The sequence below is a fragment of the Schistocerca piceifrons genome, chromosome 8 (genome assembly GCF_021461385.2).
Source record: "Schistocerca piceifrons isolate TAMUIC-IGC-003096 chromosome 8, iqSchPice1.1, whole genome shotgun sequence".
Taxonomy (NCBI): Eukaryota; Metazoa; Arthropoda; class Insecta; order Orthoptera; family Acrididae; genus Schistocerca; species Schistocerca piceifrons.
Genome location: NC_060145.1, coordinates 19,124,263 through 19,140,927, shown reverse-complemented (window position 1 = coordinate 19,140,927; position 16,665 = coordinate 19,124,263). Strand labels below are relative to the sequence as shown.

The 16,665-nt window shown below is 44.5% G+C and overlaps 1 protein-coding gene across 2 annotated transcripts in view; it reads left to right on the top strand.

Moving 5' to 3' along the window:
* The window catches only part of LOC124711586 (bromodomain-containing protein 4-like), a 222,290-nt gene that overhangs the window by 170,792 nt on the left and 34,833 nt on the right, over window positions 1–16,665 (top strand). For both annotated transcript variants that reach the window (XM_047241734.1, XM_047241735.1), the window contains exon 5: window positions 14,347–14,531. In XM_047241734.1, coding sequence (XP_047097690.1) covers window positions 14,347–14,531 — 185 coding nt within the window. The remainder of the gene's footprint in view (window positions 1–14,346; window positions 14,532–16,665) is intronic.

Genomic DNA, 16,665 nt, shown 5'->3' with positions numbered 1-16,665 from the left:
GAAGAGGGATAAGGTGCCACAGAGAGAGGTACCTAATGTTTTTTACTGCTTTATAGAAACACGGTGGTTACGTGGGTCTGTGTCACACTATAAAACTTTTGGTCCCGAGTTTAAGGCGCGGTTGTTCTGTCACTTGCCGATTCTTTTAAATCTGACACAGATTTACACATGTGAATAAATGCACAGTGGTTCGGAGTCCATGTCGAACCATAGGTCCCCCATAAGCGTCTGAAGGTCCTAGGAAGGCAGAGCAATGGCATACCACTTTCATTACGACCCTGTTGCTTGGAGCAGTGTGGTGTTCAAAACCAACCAGGACAGTTTTTACCGTAGAAGGCTTATGGTAAAATCCCTATTGCAAATTTATATAAGATACGATTAACATGTGGCGTGAATAGAAACTACGTATTAGTAGTCTCAAAACTTATATCACGGTATGAAAGCGAGGTTGAAGCTGGGAGACAAGCTGTCTGCAACAATGAGAATATGCCAGCGATTGCACCAAGGCAGCTATTTTATCTCCAACCCTTTGTTCGATTCACTTTAACGAAATTCTAAAATAATGGTAAAGGAAACGTGGAGGATTGAAGCTGAATATAGGAGATGATTTTTTATACGTTTTCCTGTTAGTGGTGATCTCAGCCACTGATGAGTTTGATTTACCGTAGATTGCTGGGAGAGTTATCTAACACAAACGAAAAGGCTCAACCTAAAGCAAATTTCACAGAAACAAAATATCTAGCATAAAAGCAGCAGAATGACGACAGTGATGCAAATGTCGCAACTATCCAGTTCTTGTGCGGAATGTAAGCAGTTGAGTGTGTTAATATGAGCGTGTAGTAGATAACATGATTAGGGAAAGACCCGCATATCACCTCCAAGCTCTAGGGAACTCTCTTCCCCAGTTAGCGACCCAGGCGGCAGCCACAGGGAGAGCACACGGGCGCGGCCACGAAACAATACGAGTATGTTACACCGGTACTACTATGAAGGGGAAACAGAACTAGCGTGCTCTCCGTGCTCGATGCCTTACGGCTCTTGCCCACCACCCTCCACAGATTGTACCAGAAACCGTGACTTGCGGGCCCACATCTCGTTCCAGTCGCTTAAATATGAAGGCTTGAGGCTCCACATCGTAAGTACAGCTGTGGGTGTAAGTTACTGCCATATGACGCGGTATAAGGTTTATTTCAGTCTCTGCTTAGATGAAATGTTTACTGGCTATAACGGTTTCGGTTCTGTTCATTATCAATAGCACATAAATAATTTTTGGCCGATGGCTGCATTAAAAAAACCCTAGGAGTCAACATTTCGTACCAGAGGAATCTCATGGAAAAGTTGACTCCTAGTATATTTTATTGCAACCATTCGCCAAGAAATATTATTTATAAGCTACTGATAACGACAAGAGTTGAAATTGGTAGATCCAATAAACATAATTATGTGAGCATAAACTTTATACCGAAAAGTAATGTGGTAACTGATGCTCTCAGCCAATAACATGGAAAATATGAACATGTGAGATAGTGACATCATCCTCGCTGCTTCATCAAAATGTTCGCGAATACTATTTTGAGGTGTGGAAGTGTCTAAGCGTTATACTTTGTGAGCTCATTCGTCAAGTTCAACTCACGTGTGAAGTATGCGTCTTTCAATACGATGCTTGACGCTACATTTTACCAGTCTTAATTGCGCTGTACTCTCTCTAGTTTCAGCTCTCTTTTGGACTCAGTATACAGAACTTGCTGTCTTGTTTTCTTCTTGGGTTCATTGTCTCCCATGCAACGAATAACATTTACACTAAGCGAAACGAGAATCTTTGATGTGTCTACCTCCGCGGCGAAACAGCCTCGCGCAACTTGTCCTAGGCCAAAACTAATTGAATCCGTAATTTTCCTGATCTGATCTCGAACATCGGACGACATGGGAAGCAAAACAAACATCAGGACTACAATGTAAGTGGGCAGAGTGGAAACGGTAGCCCGATCCTGCAACAACTGATGACGCCTGATTACGAAACGACGAGTTGAAGGATCAAACAAGATTGTTTCCAGTCCGATATCAGTACCTGATGGCCCATAAATAGGCGAAAACTGACTATCTCTAGCTCACACATACTTACTCATTTCCAGTTCTTTATCAATAATACCAATATTAGTGCGAAAATGTTATCAAAGTCAATCGTTTTCACTTGCCGATGCAAAGCTTTCCTTCTGGAGTGATACAGTCCTGAAGCTAGACTGACCAACAAGACTGGGTCGAGAACATTTTCCCCACGCAATTCGACGTATCATTTGGCTCCCCCACCTCAGAAATAAGTTCGCTTTATCTGGGAAGAGTTTGACTGAGGAACTGCACATGGCACGCACATAAGCAAAACCGGTTCGTCTGTCGACCATGGAGCCATCTATGTATACATTTCCAAGCCCTGAATTGCATCAAGGATGGCCAGGAACAGCTGGTGCAAAATCGTGGGGTCAACAGTCTATTGGTCCAAAGGATAGATCGGAGAGATCCTAAGACAGGGTACACACTATACACACTATGGGTGCATCTGGAACTACTCCCTGACAAGAGCCTACAGTGGGGGAAGTTGGAATTAAGAGCAGAGACATTTATGCGAACTGCGATCGTCACTCAGTCCTGGGCAGCTATTGAGAGAGGTGGATCTCCATATCAGGAAAAAGGACACAGTAATTCGGATGCTCATGGGAGTAGCATAAATGTTTCACATAGTTCAGCAGCAGTTGTTCTTGCCTGATCTGTAGTGGCGGGACACCAGTCTCTTCGAGCAGGTTATTCACTGGGTGCGTCCAAAAGGCACCTATCGCAAGTCAGATCGCACAATGGTGTATCGAGTTCAGCATCCACAATGCTGAAGGCGATGCCAAGCTGTACGCCAGGTTACCATAATCAAGACGTGACAGGACCAGAGCTTCATACAGTCACAAAAGTGTAAAGCAGTCTATGCCCCAGGTAAGCAACAAAGAGTATTAAAGTGTAAGACACATATTCCATTATGCTGGCGAAGACGACAAGAAAAGTTCTGGTTGTGGATTGACAGTACAAGGGCGACAGAAGTCCATGGCGCTTGTCTTGGTGGCTAAAAGCAGGAAGCCATGTTTGACAGCCCAGGACTGTGCTTTCAAACAGCACCTTGTAGTCTGCATTCTGCAACACCTACAGTGGAGGAGCACAGTAAACGCAATAAATCGTCAACATACAGGAAGCGTGACACTGTGAACCTCTCAGTTGCGGCCAGACGTTGATAACTACTTGAAAAACGGTCACATTCAATACAAAATCCTGTGGAACCCCATTCTCTGGCATATGGGGAGTACTGTGGGAAGCACAAACATGAACAAGGAAAATGTAGAACGACAAGAAGTTTTAGACAAAAATCGAGAGTGGGGCCCAGAGGCTCCACACATATAAGGTAACATGGATGTGATGATGCCATGTGTTGTCATAAACTTTTTGCAAGTCGAAGAAGACAGCAATAAGGTTTCGATGATGGGCAAAAGCTGACTGGGTAGCAGATTTTACAGAAACCACACAATCAGCAATAGAACGGCCTTGAGGAAAATCGGCCTGGGACAGAGACAAAAGACCCCACGGCTCAACGTACTAACACAACCATTGGCTTACCATACATTCTAGCAACTGGCAGCGAGCATTAGTAATGCTAATAGGGTGACAGATGTCCATCTTAAGGAAATGTTTACCGGTTTCAGCACTCTGATAATCACGCTTTCTTGCCATTGAAATGGGAACTCACCTTTGCACCAGAGACAGTTGAACATTTGGCTGTGGATGCGGTCTGATCCTGGAGATGTGTCAGGGTGAAGGGCTAGGGCACTGAGGAATTCCCATCCAATGAACAAAGCATTCTATGGCTACAGGTGATATGTAATGAAAGTTAAGATAAATCGCTCAGCATGCTGTTTGAAGACACGAAATGCAATCTGATAAGACACAGAGGCTAAAGCACAATGCAGAGCAAACTCTAGATGTGAGATGATCAGAGCTTTGTACAGCCGCAAAAGCATGAAGCAGCCTATGCCCCAGCTAGACAGCAATAGTATTAAGGTGTAACCAACATGTTGGCGAAGATGGCGATAGAAAGTTCTGGTTGCGGATGGGCAGTACAAAGGCGATAGAAATGCATGACATGTCTTGGTGGCTAAAAACTGGACGCTGGTGACAGCACCTGGATCAGCGTAGATACCACACCATTCAGGGAGACACCCCATACAGTTTTGAGGGAGTGATTTCCATACAAGCATCACAACTTTGCCCAAACCTGCAAAGAGTGACAGACCTGGACACAGCCAGAACACTTTGGAAATCCACCATCGCACAGTCTTCTGACGGGCGGCTCCTGAGGAACAGGGGATCCTTAAGTCTACTAGTGATAGAATAGCAGCAGATGTAATCTAGACAGCTGCATCAGTACCACCATATGGGGAGGTGCTTGAGGCAATAACGGAGGCAAAGGCATCCCAGTCGGCACTGTTAGGATGCCACACTGAAGATCAAGGTCTGCGAGCAACATTTCAATAGCTTTTCCACGGCCAGTGGTCGTAGTTGTAGCCCACAAAGGTTTGTGTGCACTAAAGTTACCCAAAATGGAGGAGGGTTGGGGGCAGCTAAGAAATCCGTATAGACAACGTATTGTGATGCATTTTGCCATCGGGAGGGAGATACACATTACAGATGGTAAAATCGAGATACCTCCTCACACAAACAGCCACAGCCTCCAAAACAGTTTCGTGTGTCACTTGTTCACTGCAGACAAGAGTCCAGGACATATATGCAAAGTCTCCTCAATGCTCAGTCAGTCAGTCAGTCAGTCACAGTCACCTAGATTCTTAAAACAGCCCAATAGCTGTGGAGGGTAGGGGTGCACAATGTTTGGGGATCAAGTTTCCCGGACAGCAATGCAGAAAGCAGGGGAAACACGAAAGATACGTAGTGGCTCAACCAGGCCATGGAAAAAAACGCTGCAGTTCCACCGGAGAATCACGCTATCAGTATCTTGTGGGGGGATGAAGGGACCAAAGACGTAGGTCATGAACTAGGGCCACCTCGTATCACTGATCATGAGGATACGGCATCAATACACATCAATTCTGAAGCAGGTTGTGTGTGTGTGTGTGTGTGTGTGTGTGCAGGGGGGGAGGGGGGGGGGAATCTGGTGTCACAGGGACCTCCAGGAATTCCGTTTTGGCTACACAGTCGGAACAAGCAGTGTTGGGTGGTATGAGGACCACTAGAACCTCTATCATGTTGGAGGTCTTCTTTTTGTCCCTCTTCTCCTTGGTTGATTTTTAAGTCCACAAGGGCCTGTCTGCCCTAGTTTCACAGATATGAGGAGGAACATGAAGCTCTTACAACCAGCAACCTGTGGCTCCTTCAACCACCGGCTGGTATTCATTACAGATCCTTGGGTTACAGATCAGTAGAATCCTGGGAAGGGAGCATCCCGTGGGACCCCTTCCTGCCGACGTATACTGGAGGGGGATGTTGCTTCTCCAGCTGGGGGTTTGGGATCGACGTTCCCCGTGGCTGTGGAGGAAACAGTATGAGGAAGGCCCCTATCCAATGGCAGAGTATATGTAGTCAAGTCCTCTCAGGCCCGATATAGAAAGTACGAAGGGCAAGGGTACTGTCGCTAGAGAGGATAACAATGCTGTAAACATAGCAAATGCATTATCATGCATACTGTATGCAAACATTCTTCTTGGCCTCCTAATACATGTGTTGATCAAGTCTCTTGAATTCTCTTTTTGATCTGGAAAACTGTGTAATATGGTGAATAGGGAGATCGGTGCTTCCTGTAGTTGACACAGATATGGGAGGGGCACAAGGAACGTTCATATGCAACTGATGTCCAAAATCCCTGCAAACAGGATTGGCTGTGCAACACAAACACATCTGCCCAAATATCATGCATTTCAAGCACCAAAAGGGAGGGGGGCAGGGGGGGGGGGTACACACAGTATCACATCATACATTTGTTTGTGTGGCCATCTCCCGCAGAAGCTGTCAACATCTGTTGTTATAGATTATCTGTCTTGAGCTGACTGCGATGTAATGAAAAAGAATTACACCAGATTCGTTTCGCTTTTATTTACAAAGCATCTTCTGTGGTATTCTGTAAATTGGATACACACGTTTGTACATTAGTTTTTTGGTTCTTTTAGGTTAAAAAAAGGGTTTTCTTTGTGAATTTGGTCTGCAAGGTACTTACGGTGTTCCTTTACATAGTCTGCATCTTCCCCTCTTGCCAGCAGTGGTTGGTGTCGACAGGCTTCATTTCATATCTGCAGTCTTCGGCATTTTGCGTTTTTCCTGTGCTGCACTATTTATAATTGACTTTCTTAACTGTTTTTCATTCATCACTGCCACAGTGTTTATGTCTATTTGCTCACACACACACACACACACACACACACACACACACACACACACACACACACACACACAAAATCATTTCATAGGTTGGCCACACTCACAACGTGAACGAAAACAAACGAATAGGCATAAACACTGTGGCAGTGATGAATGAAAAACAGTTAAGAAAGTCAATTATAAATCATGCGTCGAAAGAAACTACGCAAAATGCCGCATGCTGCAGGTATGAAATGAAATCTGTCGACACCAACCACTGCTAGCAAGAGGGGAAGGTGCAGACTGTGTAAAGTAACACAGCAAGTAGCTTGCAGACCAACTTCACAAAGAAAGCGCTGTTTTTAACCTAAAAGAACCAAAAAATAAATGTACAAACGTGTGTATCCAATTCACAGAATACCACATTAGATGCTTTATAAATACACCCGTCAAAAAAAGTTTTGCATTACGCCAGTTCACAGGACTCCTGAAGACAGACGTTGACTGTGGATACTGTATCACAGACACAGTACCTTTGACTGTTCGGAGATTCACTAAGCCCGCCCAAAGATGTAAACAACCATGCATGAGCAGCGCCTATTAAACACAGGGGGTCTGACAGTCGATCAGTTCCAGTCATTCCACCAGGAAGGAGGTACACGGTTCGTGTTGTCTACAGTTCAACCATGTCTAGACGGTCAATAACGCGGTTCGATCGCATCCGCATTGTTACTCTGTTGTACGACTCTCAACAAGGGAAGTGTCCAGGCGTCTCTGAGTGAACCAAAGCGATGTTGTTCAGACATGGAGGACACAGAGAAACAGGAACTGTCGATGACATGCCTCGTTCAGGCCGCCCAAGGGCTACTACTGCAGTGGATGACCGCTACCTAAGGATTGTGGTTCTGAGGGACCCTGACAGCAACGCCACCATGTTGAATAATGCTTTTCGTGCAGCCACAGGTCGTCGTGTTACGTCTCAAACTGTGCGCAATAGGCTGCGTGATGTGCAACTTCCTCCTGACGTCCATGGCGAGGTCCATCTTTGCAACCACGACACCATACAACGCGGTACAGATGGGCCCAACAACATGCCGAATGGACTGCTGAGAATTGGCATCATGTTCTCTTCACCAATGAGTGTCGCACGGCCTTCAACCAGACAATCATCGGAGACGTGTTTGGAGGCAACCCGGTCTGGCTGAATGCCTTAGACACACTGTCCAGCGAGTGCAGCAAGGTGGACGTTCCCTGCTGTTTTGGGGTGGCATTATGTGGGGCCGACGTACGACGCTGGTGGTCATGGAACGCGCCGTAACGGCTGTACGATACGTGAATGCCATCCTCCGACCGATAGTGCAACAGTGTCAGCGGCATTTTGGCGAGATATTCGTCTTCATGGACAACAATTGGCGTCCCCATCGTGCACATCTTGTGAATGACTTCCTTCTGGATAACGACATCGCTCGACTAGAATGGCCAGCATGTTCTCCAGACATGAACCCTATCGAACATGGCTGGGATAGATTGAAAAGGGCTGTTTATCGACGGCGTGACCCACCAACCACTCTGAGGGATCTACGCTAAATCGCCGTTGAGGAGTGGGACAATCTGGACCAACAGTGCCTTGATGAGCTTGAGGATAGTATGCCACAACGAATACAGGCAAGCATCCATGCAAGAGGACGTGCTATTGGGTATTAGAGGTACCGGTACATACAGCAATCTAGACCACCACCTCTGAGAGTCTCGCTGTGTGGTGGTACAACAAGCAATGTGTGGTTTTGATGAGCAATAAAAAGGGCGGAAATGAGGTTTATGTTGATCTCTGTTCCAGTTATCTGTACAGGTTCTGGAACTCTCGTAACCGAGGTGATGCAAAACTTTTTTTGTGTGTAAAAACGAAACGCGTCTGGTGTAATTCTTTTTAATTACGAGTACATTGCAGTCAGCTCAAGGCAGATAACCTATAATAACAGAAGTATTACATCGGATTGATACACCATTACATTGACCTTTTCAGGTAATTGGTTGGATTCAAAGGTCAATATGAGGGCCTCAGTATTAACAGTTGTCGTTTTGTCTCTGCTGGATACGATGGACAAAATGCACACCCCACTGACACTAACTCATCACTGGTCTGTAAAAGGAGGTCATTGTGGGAGATGATACCTTACACTGGTAAAAATGTTCAAATGTGTGTGAAATCTTATGGGACTTAACTGCTACGGTCATCAGTCCCTAAGCTTACACACTACTTAACCTAAATTATCCTAAGGACAAACACACACACCCATGCCCGAGGGAGGACTCAAACCTCCGCCGGGACCAGCTGCACAGTCCACGACTACAGCGCCTAAGACCGCTCGGCTAATCCCGCGCGGCTTTACACTGCTACTGGAGGATGATAAACACAGGAATGTCACCCAGCTTGTCACAGGCAAGCAGCGAACGCGACTTCTCCCAAACCCGTCCTCAAAGTATTCAATAACGAATAATGGCTTTGTGGTCATCCCTGTCAGTCGTAGAACAAACTAAGTATTGTATTTATCACCTTGTCTCTTAGCCTTACGTTCTTCCTACAGTGCAGCAGGGAAAGGAAGCGTTTTTGGGTCATACCTCTCTTCAGAAGAGATTGCTGGGGCTAGGGTCACCAGCAGAAGAAAGTTTAATTAATTTCATTTGCGAGTCATTCGCCTTGGTGCCATCCACTTGGAACACGGGCTCACCCGATGAGTGTCCCTTGGGTCACAGCAACGACTACCTGGTCGTTTAACCATTGTCCGGAGTTCCTGTGCCCAGCCATGATGGGCACTTACTCCTTGTCGTACATGGGGAGTTCCCAGCTCAGGCACCAATAGTGCGATCTCCGTGTGGTCGGGGTGCTACCACCATGCAGGAACTTGATGACTCCTCTCCACCATGGGATGAGTACCTTGTTGGGCGTTGGGTGTTTTACTTTTGCCAGAATGGAAGAGTGCAAAGAAAGAAAGGTACAAAAGGTGGAGTGTACACTATAAAGGGCGAACTCTCCCACATGATCTGCACTTCTGTAAAATATGGAAGAGAAGTGGTAGGTAAAACGCAACAATGTAGACCACGTAGTTAAGAACGGAAAGTTGTATACAGTGTCGGAAGAGAAAAAACACACATGTTCAAAATTGTAAACCAAATCCAAGCATGGTCGGCACCAAGAAGACCCCCCAATTGATAGACAGAAGGGAAAAAGTTATAGCATGACAGACGGACTTGCAACACGGAAAGACAACTACCATTTTGGCCAAAAATGTACTAAAAAAAAAAGAGTTGAAAGCACACTGGGAAAAGGGGCGGGGGGTTGTCTACAGAGAAAACTTTAAAAATTACTTGCGTGCCCCATTTTAGAAAATTACTGAAGTGTGTTAAACTCGTACTAAATAGGACTTACAGGGAATACTGAATGTATACAAAGAGCGGCGCGAATAGTCACGGGTTTGTTTGAATATCGGCTGACTCTTGAAAACAAGCAGAAATTATCCCGCAAAAGCCTACTTACAAATTTTCAAGAACCAGTATTAAATGAATAATCTAAGAATATACTTCACGCTCCTGCATCATAAAAAAAGCTTATTGCAACTATTCAATGTCACTACAGCTAGTCTCATTGAGTGCATTACAACATATTTATAACACGAAACTGAATTTTGGTTTTAAAATCAATTGACACCCATTGCTATCACACGCAGTTTATGATAGGGACGCAATTGCAACTCCGACGCTATCTGCACTTATTTCACAGCACGTTGACGGAAGCTCATTGTTGAAACTTCTCCCTGGCGATGCACAACCACGACCCTACTGAGTGCACATCACAGATGATAGTTTGTTTTTTACGGTTGCGCCACCAACATCAACACGACAGGGGGTTGTTATAAAGCATAAGCACTTTACAGATGAGTCTCACACGCATTACTCATTCATAATCCTGTAACGTCTGCAGATTCATCTCTGACCGTTAGTTCCTATGCCAAAATACGGTAAATTTAGGATCATGAATGTTTACATCTGGTATGACACATTACGGTACAAAACTAATGCAAGGAATTCCTATACGGAAATAAGGGTCGGTTCACAAACACACTCGTGACGTGACAGTGCCGTGTCTAGCACATGCATCTTCTAGGCAAGTAAGAAATATTCTTGTCAGACTGTGACTTGACAATATTCGCTCTCGCCCGGCGAGGCCAACAATACTGTCGCCTTCGGTGCTCTGTAATCGTCGTATTTATTGCAGACAATGTTGTCGTCGTCTCCGTAATGTGATTATCTTTCACGGGCGCGCAGCATGAGTGTTGATGTTTTCCTTTTTTTCATTTTTCCAGTTTGTCGTTTTATTTAATAACAGAAAAACGAACAGCAACAAAGCTTATCGAGTCAGTGACAAGTATCCCACGCTACATGATCTGTCCAGTCCAAAGTACACGTACGCGAACTTCAGAATTCCATCTAGTGTGAAATTCGAGTGAAAATGAAGATAAATGGTACGAAATTAATATTTATCGGTTTTTAATAGCAGCATCTTATGAAATCAGATTATAGATATAAGCTTTTTTTTTTTTTTAAACGTTGTTCATCTGCTGCACGCTGCGTATTCCTAATTTACACTTTCTTATGTCTAGGCAATTCATCAACAGGTTGTCAGAACGTAAGTATTCAGTGAATACGTTTCTTGAGGGAAAGGCATCAGTCACTGCATTCCTCTTTGCAAATCCAGTTTTTGTACTGTGTCATCCCCACTCATAAACTCCACTGGCGGTGTAACGTAACTCACCGTATTTGTATCGCATTTTTAATGACGCTACGCAGGAAGCAATTGGTTAAATATATCGAATCTACTGCTCTGGAAAATCCTGAATCCTCCTAATGCCAAGTCTAAATCGTCGAATCGTAATATCGAAAGTGTTTTCTGATGAGCTTTGGAACGATTCAAAACGCCAGCTAAAGTGATGCATCCAATTATCTAAAACTGCTACATAAGGTTTCATCGTATATTCTTCAACTACAATATCGCATGGAAACCGAGTACCAGTGTCTATCAGGATACTTTTCTGCAGCATTCTCTGAATTTGCAAAATGTTCAACACCACTTTTGCCGAATGCTCAGACATCAACTGCAACATAGCATCATAGCACTGTCACGGCAAGGTTGTGTGCGAATCAACGTCAATATGAGACGAGGAGTTACGGGCTGGTCAAGGTTCCGTCACGTCATGATTGGTTGTGAATGGATCTTAGACAACTTTTTGACTTAGGATTGCTCAGTGATCGGACACTAATCCAACAAAGCCGTACGACGCAATTATATAACAAAGACCCACCCCTCGTACGAACATCACCACCTACACAGAAACTGGGATCCAGAGAAAACTTCCTGAGCAGTACAAATCCTTTAGATATCATATGTAATTCATCTAGTCTCCATCTATGGCGAGCTACGCTCAACACATCATAAAGCATGCGTGGTCCGCCCTAAAGGAGCCCTATCATCTGGCCAAAATCTGGATTGGAAAATTGAGAAACCCCCTGGATTAAGAAGCAGAGTAGAACAAAAGTAATCTATGTCAAGGTGGAACTTCCTTGGGGACCATCCCGACCTGCGAGACTGCAGAGAGCCACAAATTAGCCAGGACTTGTTCTTCTCAGTGGAAATCTTTATTTCGCCACATAACATGTATACTTCTCGAATGAAAAAATTTAATAAATTTTGCTGATTGTTTAATAACCGGCCGAAGTGGCCGTGCGGTTGAAGGCGCTGCAGTCTGGAACCGCAAGACCGCTACGGTAGCAGGTTCGAATCCTGCCTCGGGCATGGATGTTTGTGATGTCCTTAGGTTAGTTAGGTTTAACTAGTTCTAAGTTCTAGGGGACTAATGACCTCAGCAGTTGAGTCCCATAGTGCTCAGAGCCATTTGATTGATTAATACCGAAATAACAGTTCATTTACTAAAGTTGCTAACCACTTTTCTTAGCGTTTCCTGTTGTTTCAGTCCTCTGGCTTACGTGTAAGGAGCGATCAACAAGTTTCCGTTTGAAGGTTACATTAACCTCCTGTCTACATGTCGGTGCTTACATACCCGCATGGTAGTCGCGCTGGGTTACATACACGCTGCAGCAACGCCCTCAAACGGAAACCTTTCGATCGCCCCTTACGTAATTTACAATGGCAGCTGTTATCGTCTAGCGTTATTTTAAAAATATGCTTTTTTGTTGCTGTATGCAAAATGAAAGGCACAAATGTATTTAAAATTGATTAAAATAATCGACAGTAGTTGAATCCTTAGCGTAGAAGTTCGTAATATTAATGACGGTAATTTAAAATCTGATAGTAGCAACTTTTCAAAAAAATTTATTTCAATTCCATACTTGGTAACAAATTGAAGTGTTTGTTGATATATGGCCACTGAGACAAGCTTTTTAATAAAAATGACGCCTTACTAATCGCATGAAAATGCGAGAATTCATAATTAACGAACATTTAGTTCAAAAATAGGAAACACCAAACAGAACACGACGTACGTTTTTTTTTTGTTTCTAATAACCGAACAGTATCACCGATGTATGTATTTCTTTTATTTAACAATATGGCATTTCACATGTCTGCATCACGCTTTAATTTGTATGACCAGTAATTAAAAATAAAAAGTATGATTTTAATTAAAAATTGTGATTCATACTTGTTACTCTACTTTTCCATTTGATAATAAATACGGAACTTAAACAAAAGTTGTTACCCTGCGAGGTTCGAACCATCGACATTACAGTTAGGAAACTTGTACGCTACACACTCAGCTGCTGGCGATTACATTAAATGATAGCAAATGTTTTATATTTAACAGCGCTCGGAAATTTTCTGACCTCCAAAGATGATTTTATCGAGTTATTCTGAAAATTGTGTCGTGTTGCTTTAGGAAAATGGTGCCAGAGCTCTAAGTTTCAAATCATGTAAGTGTGAAGAAAATCGAAGGGGACTAGCTCTCCTTGTTAGTCAAGCGTGGGGCCCAATTTCACAGTAAAAATACGTAGCTAACTATCAGTCTTTTTAATAAAATGGTTACACAGGGTGTAATAATAGTGTATGCTCAATGGGCCAGCCACGTAACCGCTTTGCGCGATTTTGTCACAACTTTTTCGACGCTTTTGTGGCTCTCGCATTTGCTGGGCACTGCACATTTTGGGTTTTCTGGATTCCTTTCGACGCAAATTTTCCTCCGACTTGCGTTTTTTGTAGTTTCGAGCATTCTTAAGACATCTTTATTTATTTTGTAATTTTCTATTTAACACCGATTTTCACTAATATTCCGGTGAATATTTTGTAGTGTCACGAATATTTTATTCTGTCACTGTGCGTCCTATTAGTGATTCTCAAGCTCATCACAATGACACCGGAATCAATGCCCTACCTAAACGTCTTTCCAAGTGACGCCTGTTTATAATTTTACACAAAGCTAATCTGTAACAATCACGCGCATGCGCCTACACTAGTACGACGACGTCACAGGCAAAACAAATACTGTGCGAGAAACACGTGCATACAAGACCTGTCCGTTGACTGAGTGTTCGTGCTTTACTAGTCTAGCCGTTATTAGCGATTCAAATCTCACGTATTCGGTCACTCGAGAAAGTTCGGCCGACGAGATAATGCGCGTTTCCCCGTCAAAAAATGTTTTCGTTTCAATACACTCGTTTCCCTGTTGACATTGCTCGCCGAGGTGGCCCGCAGCAGGGACAATTCATTACTAGAGCGACGCGATGCTCGCGCCTGCCCGCTGCTCACAGTGCCGCCCCGCCCATTTCCCGAGTCGCAGAACTACTTGCATTTGGCGGTCCGCCCGAGCGTCTCGTCGCCAGCCGGGCCGGCCGCGGACACCCACCGCCAGTCACCACCCAGTGTACAGAACCTACCGGCTGTTGCAGAGCCGCCGACCCAGCCACTGCCCCCAGAGAAAGCCGCCAAGCTGGAAGCCCTCCGCAGCCGGCCCCGGAAGCGGCCCGACTGGGGCGCCATGATGAAGGACATCGAGCAGGGCAGGCGCCTGCGGCACGTCCAATGCAACGACCGGAGCAGCCCGCTCATCCCCAAGATCAAGGTCAAGGACAAGGTGAGCGACGACCTGCAACAAGTACCAGTCCCAGTCCCCCCCCCCCCCCCCCCCTCCACGAGAATACGACGAACCTACGACTCCTCAAGTCCCGTCCACTCTTGTCCGTGTTGCACTACTGACGTACGAGCATGTCTTCGATTACCTGGAACCTGTACTCCATAGGGGCAGTACTCATGCGTATTGGCCTATTTACACGGCAGGTTGTATCCTACTGGGGCCGACGTGTCCAATGGCCAGTACACTGACCAGATGTGGCCTAGAATATCGCGATCCAGGGGTTGAGACATTCAGGATAACCGGAACCGCAAACAGCCATCCTGATACAAGTACTCCGTGCTTTTCCTTAATCGATTACGGCGAACTCCTGGATAGCTTTTCTTACGTGGGTATGGTTGATTTTCATCCCTGTGCTTCATTTACCCAAGCTTTTACTTCGTTTTTAATATTCTCATCGTCTAAGGGATGTTAAATCCTTATCTTCCTTACTTTTTTCACGAGTCATGTAACACAGGGTTTGTAACAGAGGTGACATACACTGTGTAATTACTAAACTATAACTACCAGACTAAAATTCACACACCAGCGACTAATGTTGCGCTCTTTTCATTACATTTAAGTACAATTATTGTATTGCGGCCAAGCACGATGCTAGAGCAAGAGATGGAGCTGTATAAAATGAACGCACTGTTCCAGTAACTACCACAATTACTAAACCAGAACTGAGATGTGATGACTACTTGGACCAGTTATTATGAAAAGCGACACAGTGTCAATAGCTTCCAATGGGTAGGTACCAATCAGTGTTGAAACATTCCGTAGCGTTGAAAACATGCAACAATGTAGACTCGATACACTGCACAGAAGAAATCACTTCAGAATCTAGGTAGACGTTCGTTCCTATGGCAAACGTACGTGCCCAACTATGCAGAAGAATTCAATCTGATGTTTTAGACCACTCTACATTTTCCAGTTGGAATGCTGATTGGAGCGACGGAGTCGCTTATCATGACAGTAATTCGAACAGTTCGCGGAATCACCAGTCAGTGCTAGCGCTACGAAGGTCCGGGGTAATAATAGGTCATCCCTTATGAGTAATAACGTGACGCCTCAGTGCTCTGGGCAACCTGCGCTTGTGGAGATGGAAAAAATCGAGATTCGAGCAATGACTAAGTACTTTGTACAGAAATATATGGAAGCAAAGGAAATTTCACGCTGATTTTCAGAACACACTGGAGACTCTGCTCCTTCATATTCACTTGTTACTAAGTGGATAAACAAATTTAAATTGGTCGGGACAGCTAATATGATGCTCCACATTTTCGTTGGCTAAGACATGCCACTGCCCCAGAAGTTATAGCGGAAGTGCATTAAATTCTCATGGAGGATCGTCGACTGAAAGTGCGACAAATTTTAAAGCTTAGGGGTATCTTCTGCATGGGCACACCACATTTTAATAGAGTAATTGGATATGAGAAAATATCTGCTAGATGGGTGCTGTGACTCTTAAGGCAGGATCAGAATTGTATCACAATGGAAATGTCCGAACAATGTTTGACCGTTTTCAGAACAACGAAAAAGATTTTTTGCATTCGTTTTTTGATCACAAATGAAACTTGGGTTCATGCCCGCCCACACACAAGTGTCGCTCCCATGCCAAAAAATGTTAACTACGCCGCTAAGATACGAACTGTTTGCTCACCCACCTTATTCGCCTGATTTGGCTTCGTGAGACTTCCGTCTCCTCCCCGAGCTCAAAATTTTCCTCGATGGACGCAGATTCTCTTCAAACGAAGAACTGAAAGCCGATGTTGACATGTCCTTTGCAGACCTGAGGAACTAATTTTTGAAATGGGATCAAGGCATTGGAACACAGATGGATAAAGTGCCTTATTGTGTACGGACACTACCTTGAAAAATAGAAAAGTTTCTCCGACGCAAGTCGTTTCTTTCTATTCCATTCTGAAAACTTTTCCAGCACCTCCCGTAACTCTCATTGGGCGCGACCGGGAAGTAGACATCTACTAGAATAGCCCCATTTTGGAAACACGGCACACAGTGATCAATGACATATTTTTGAGTTGACTATAGCGGTAATGAATGAACAGCTGTTTCAGGTGCTACTTCTGTTGAC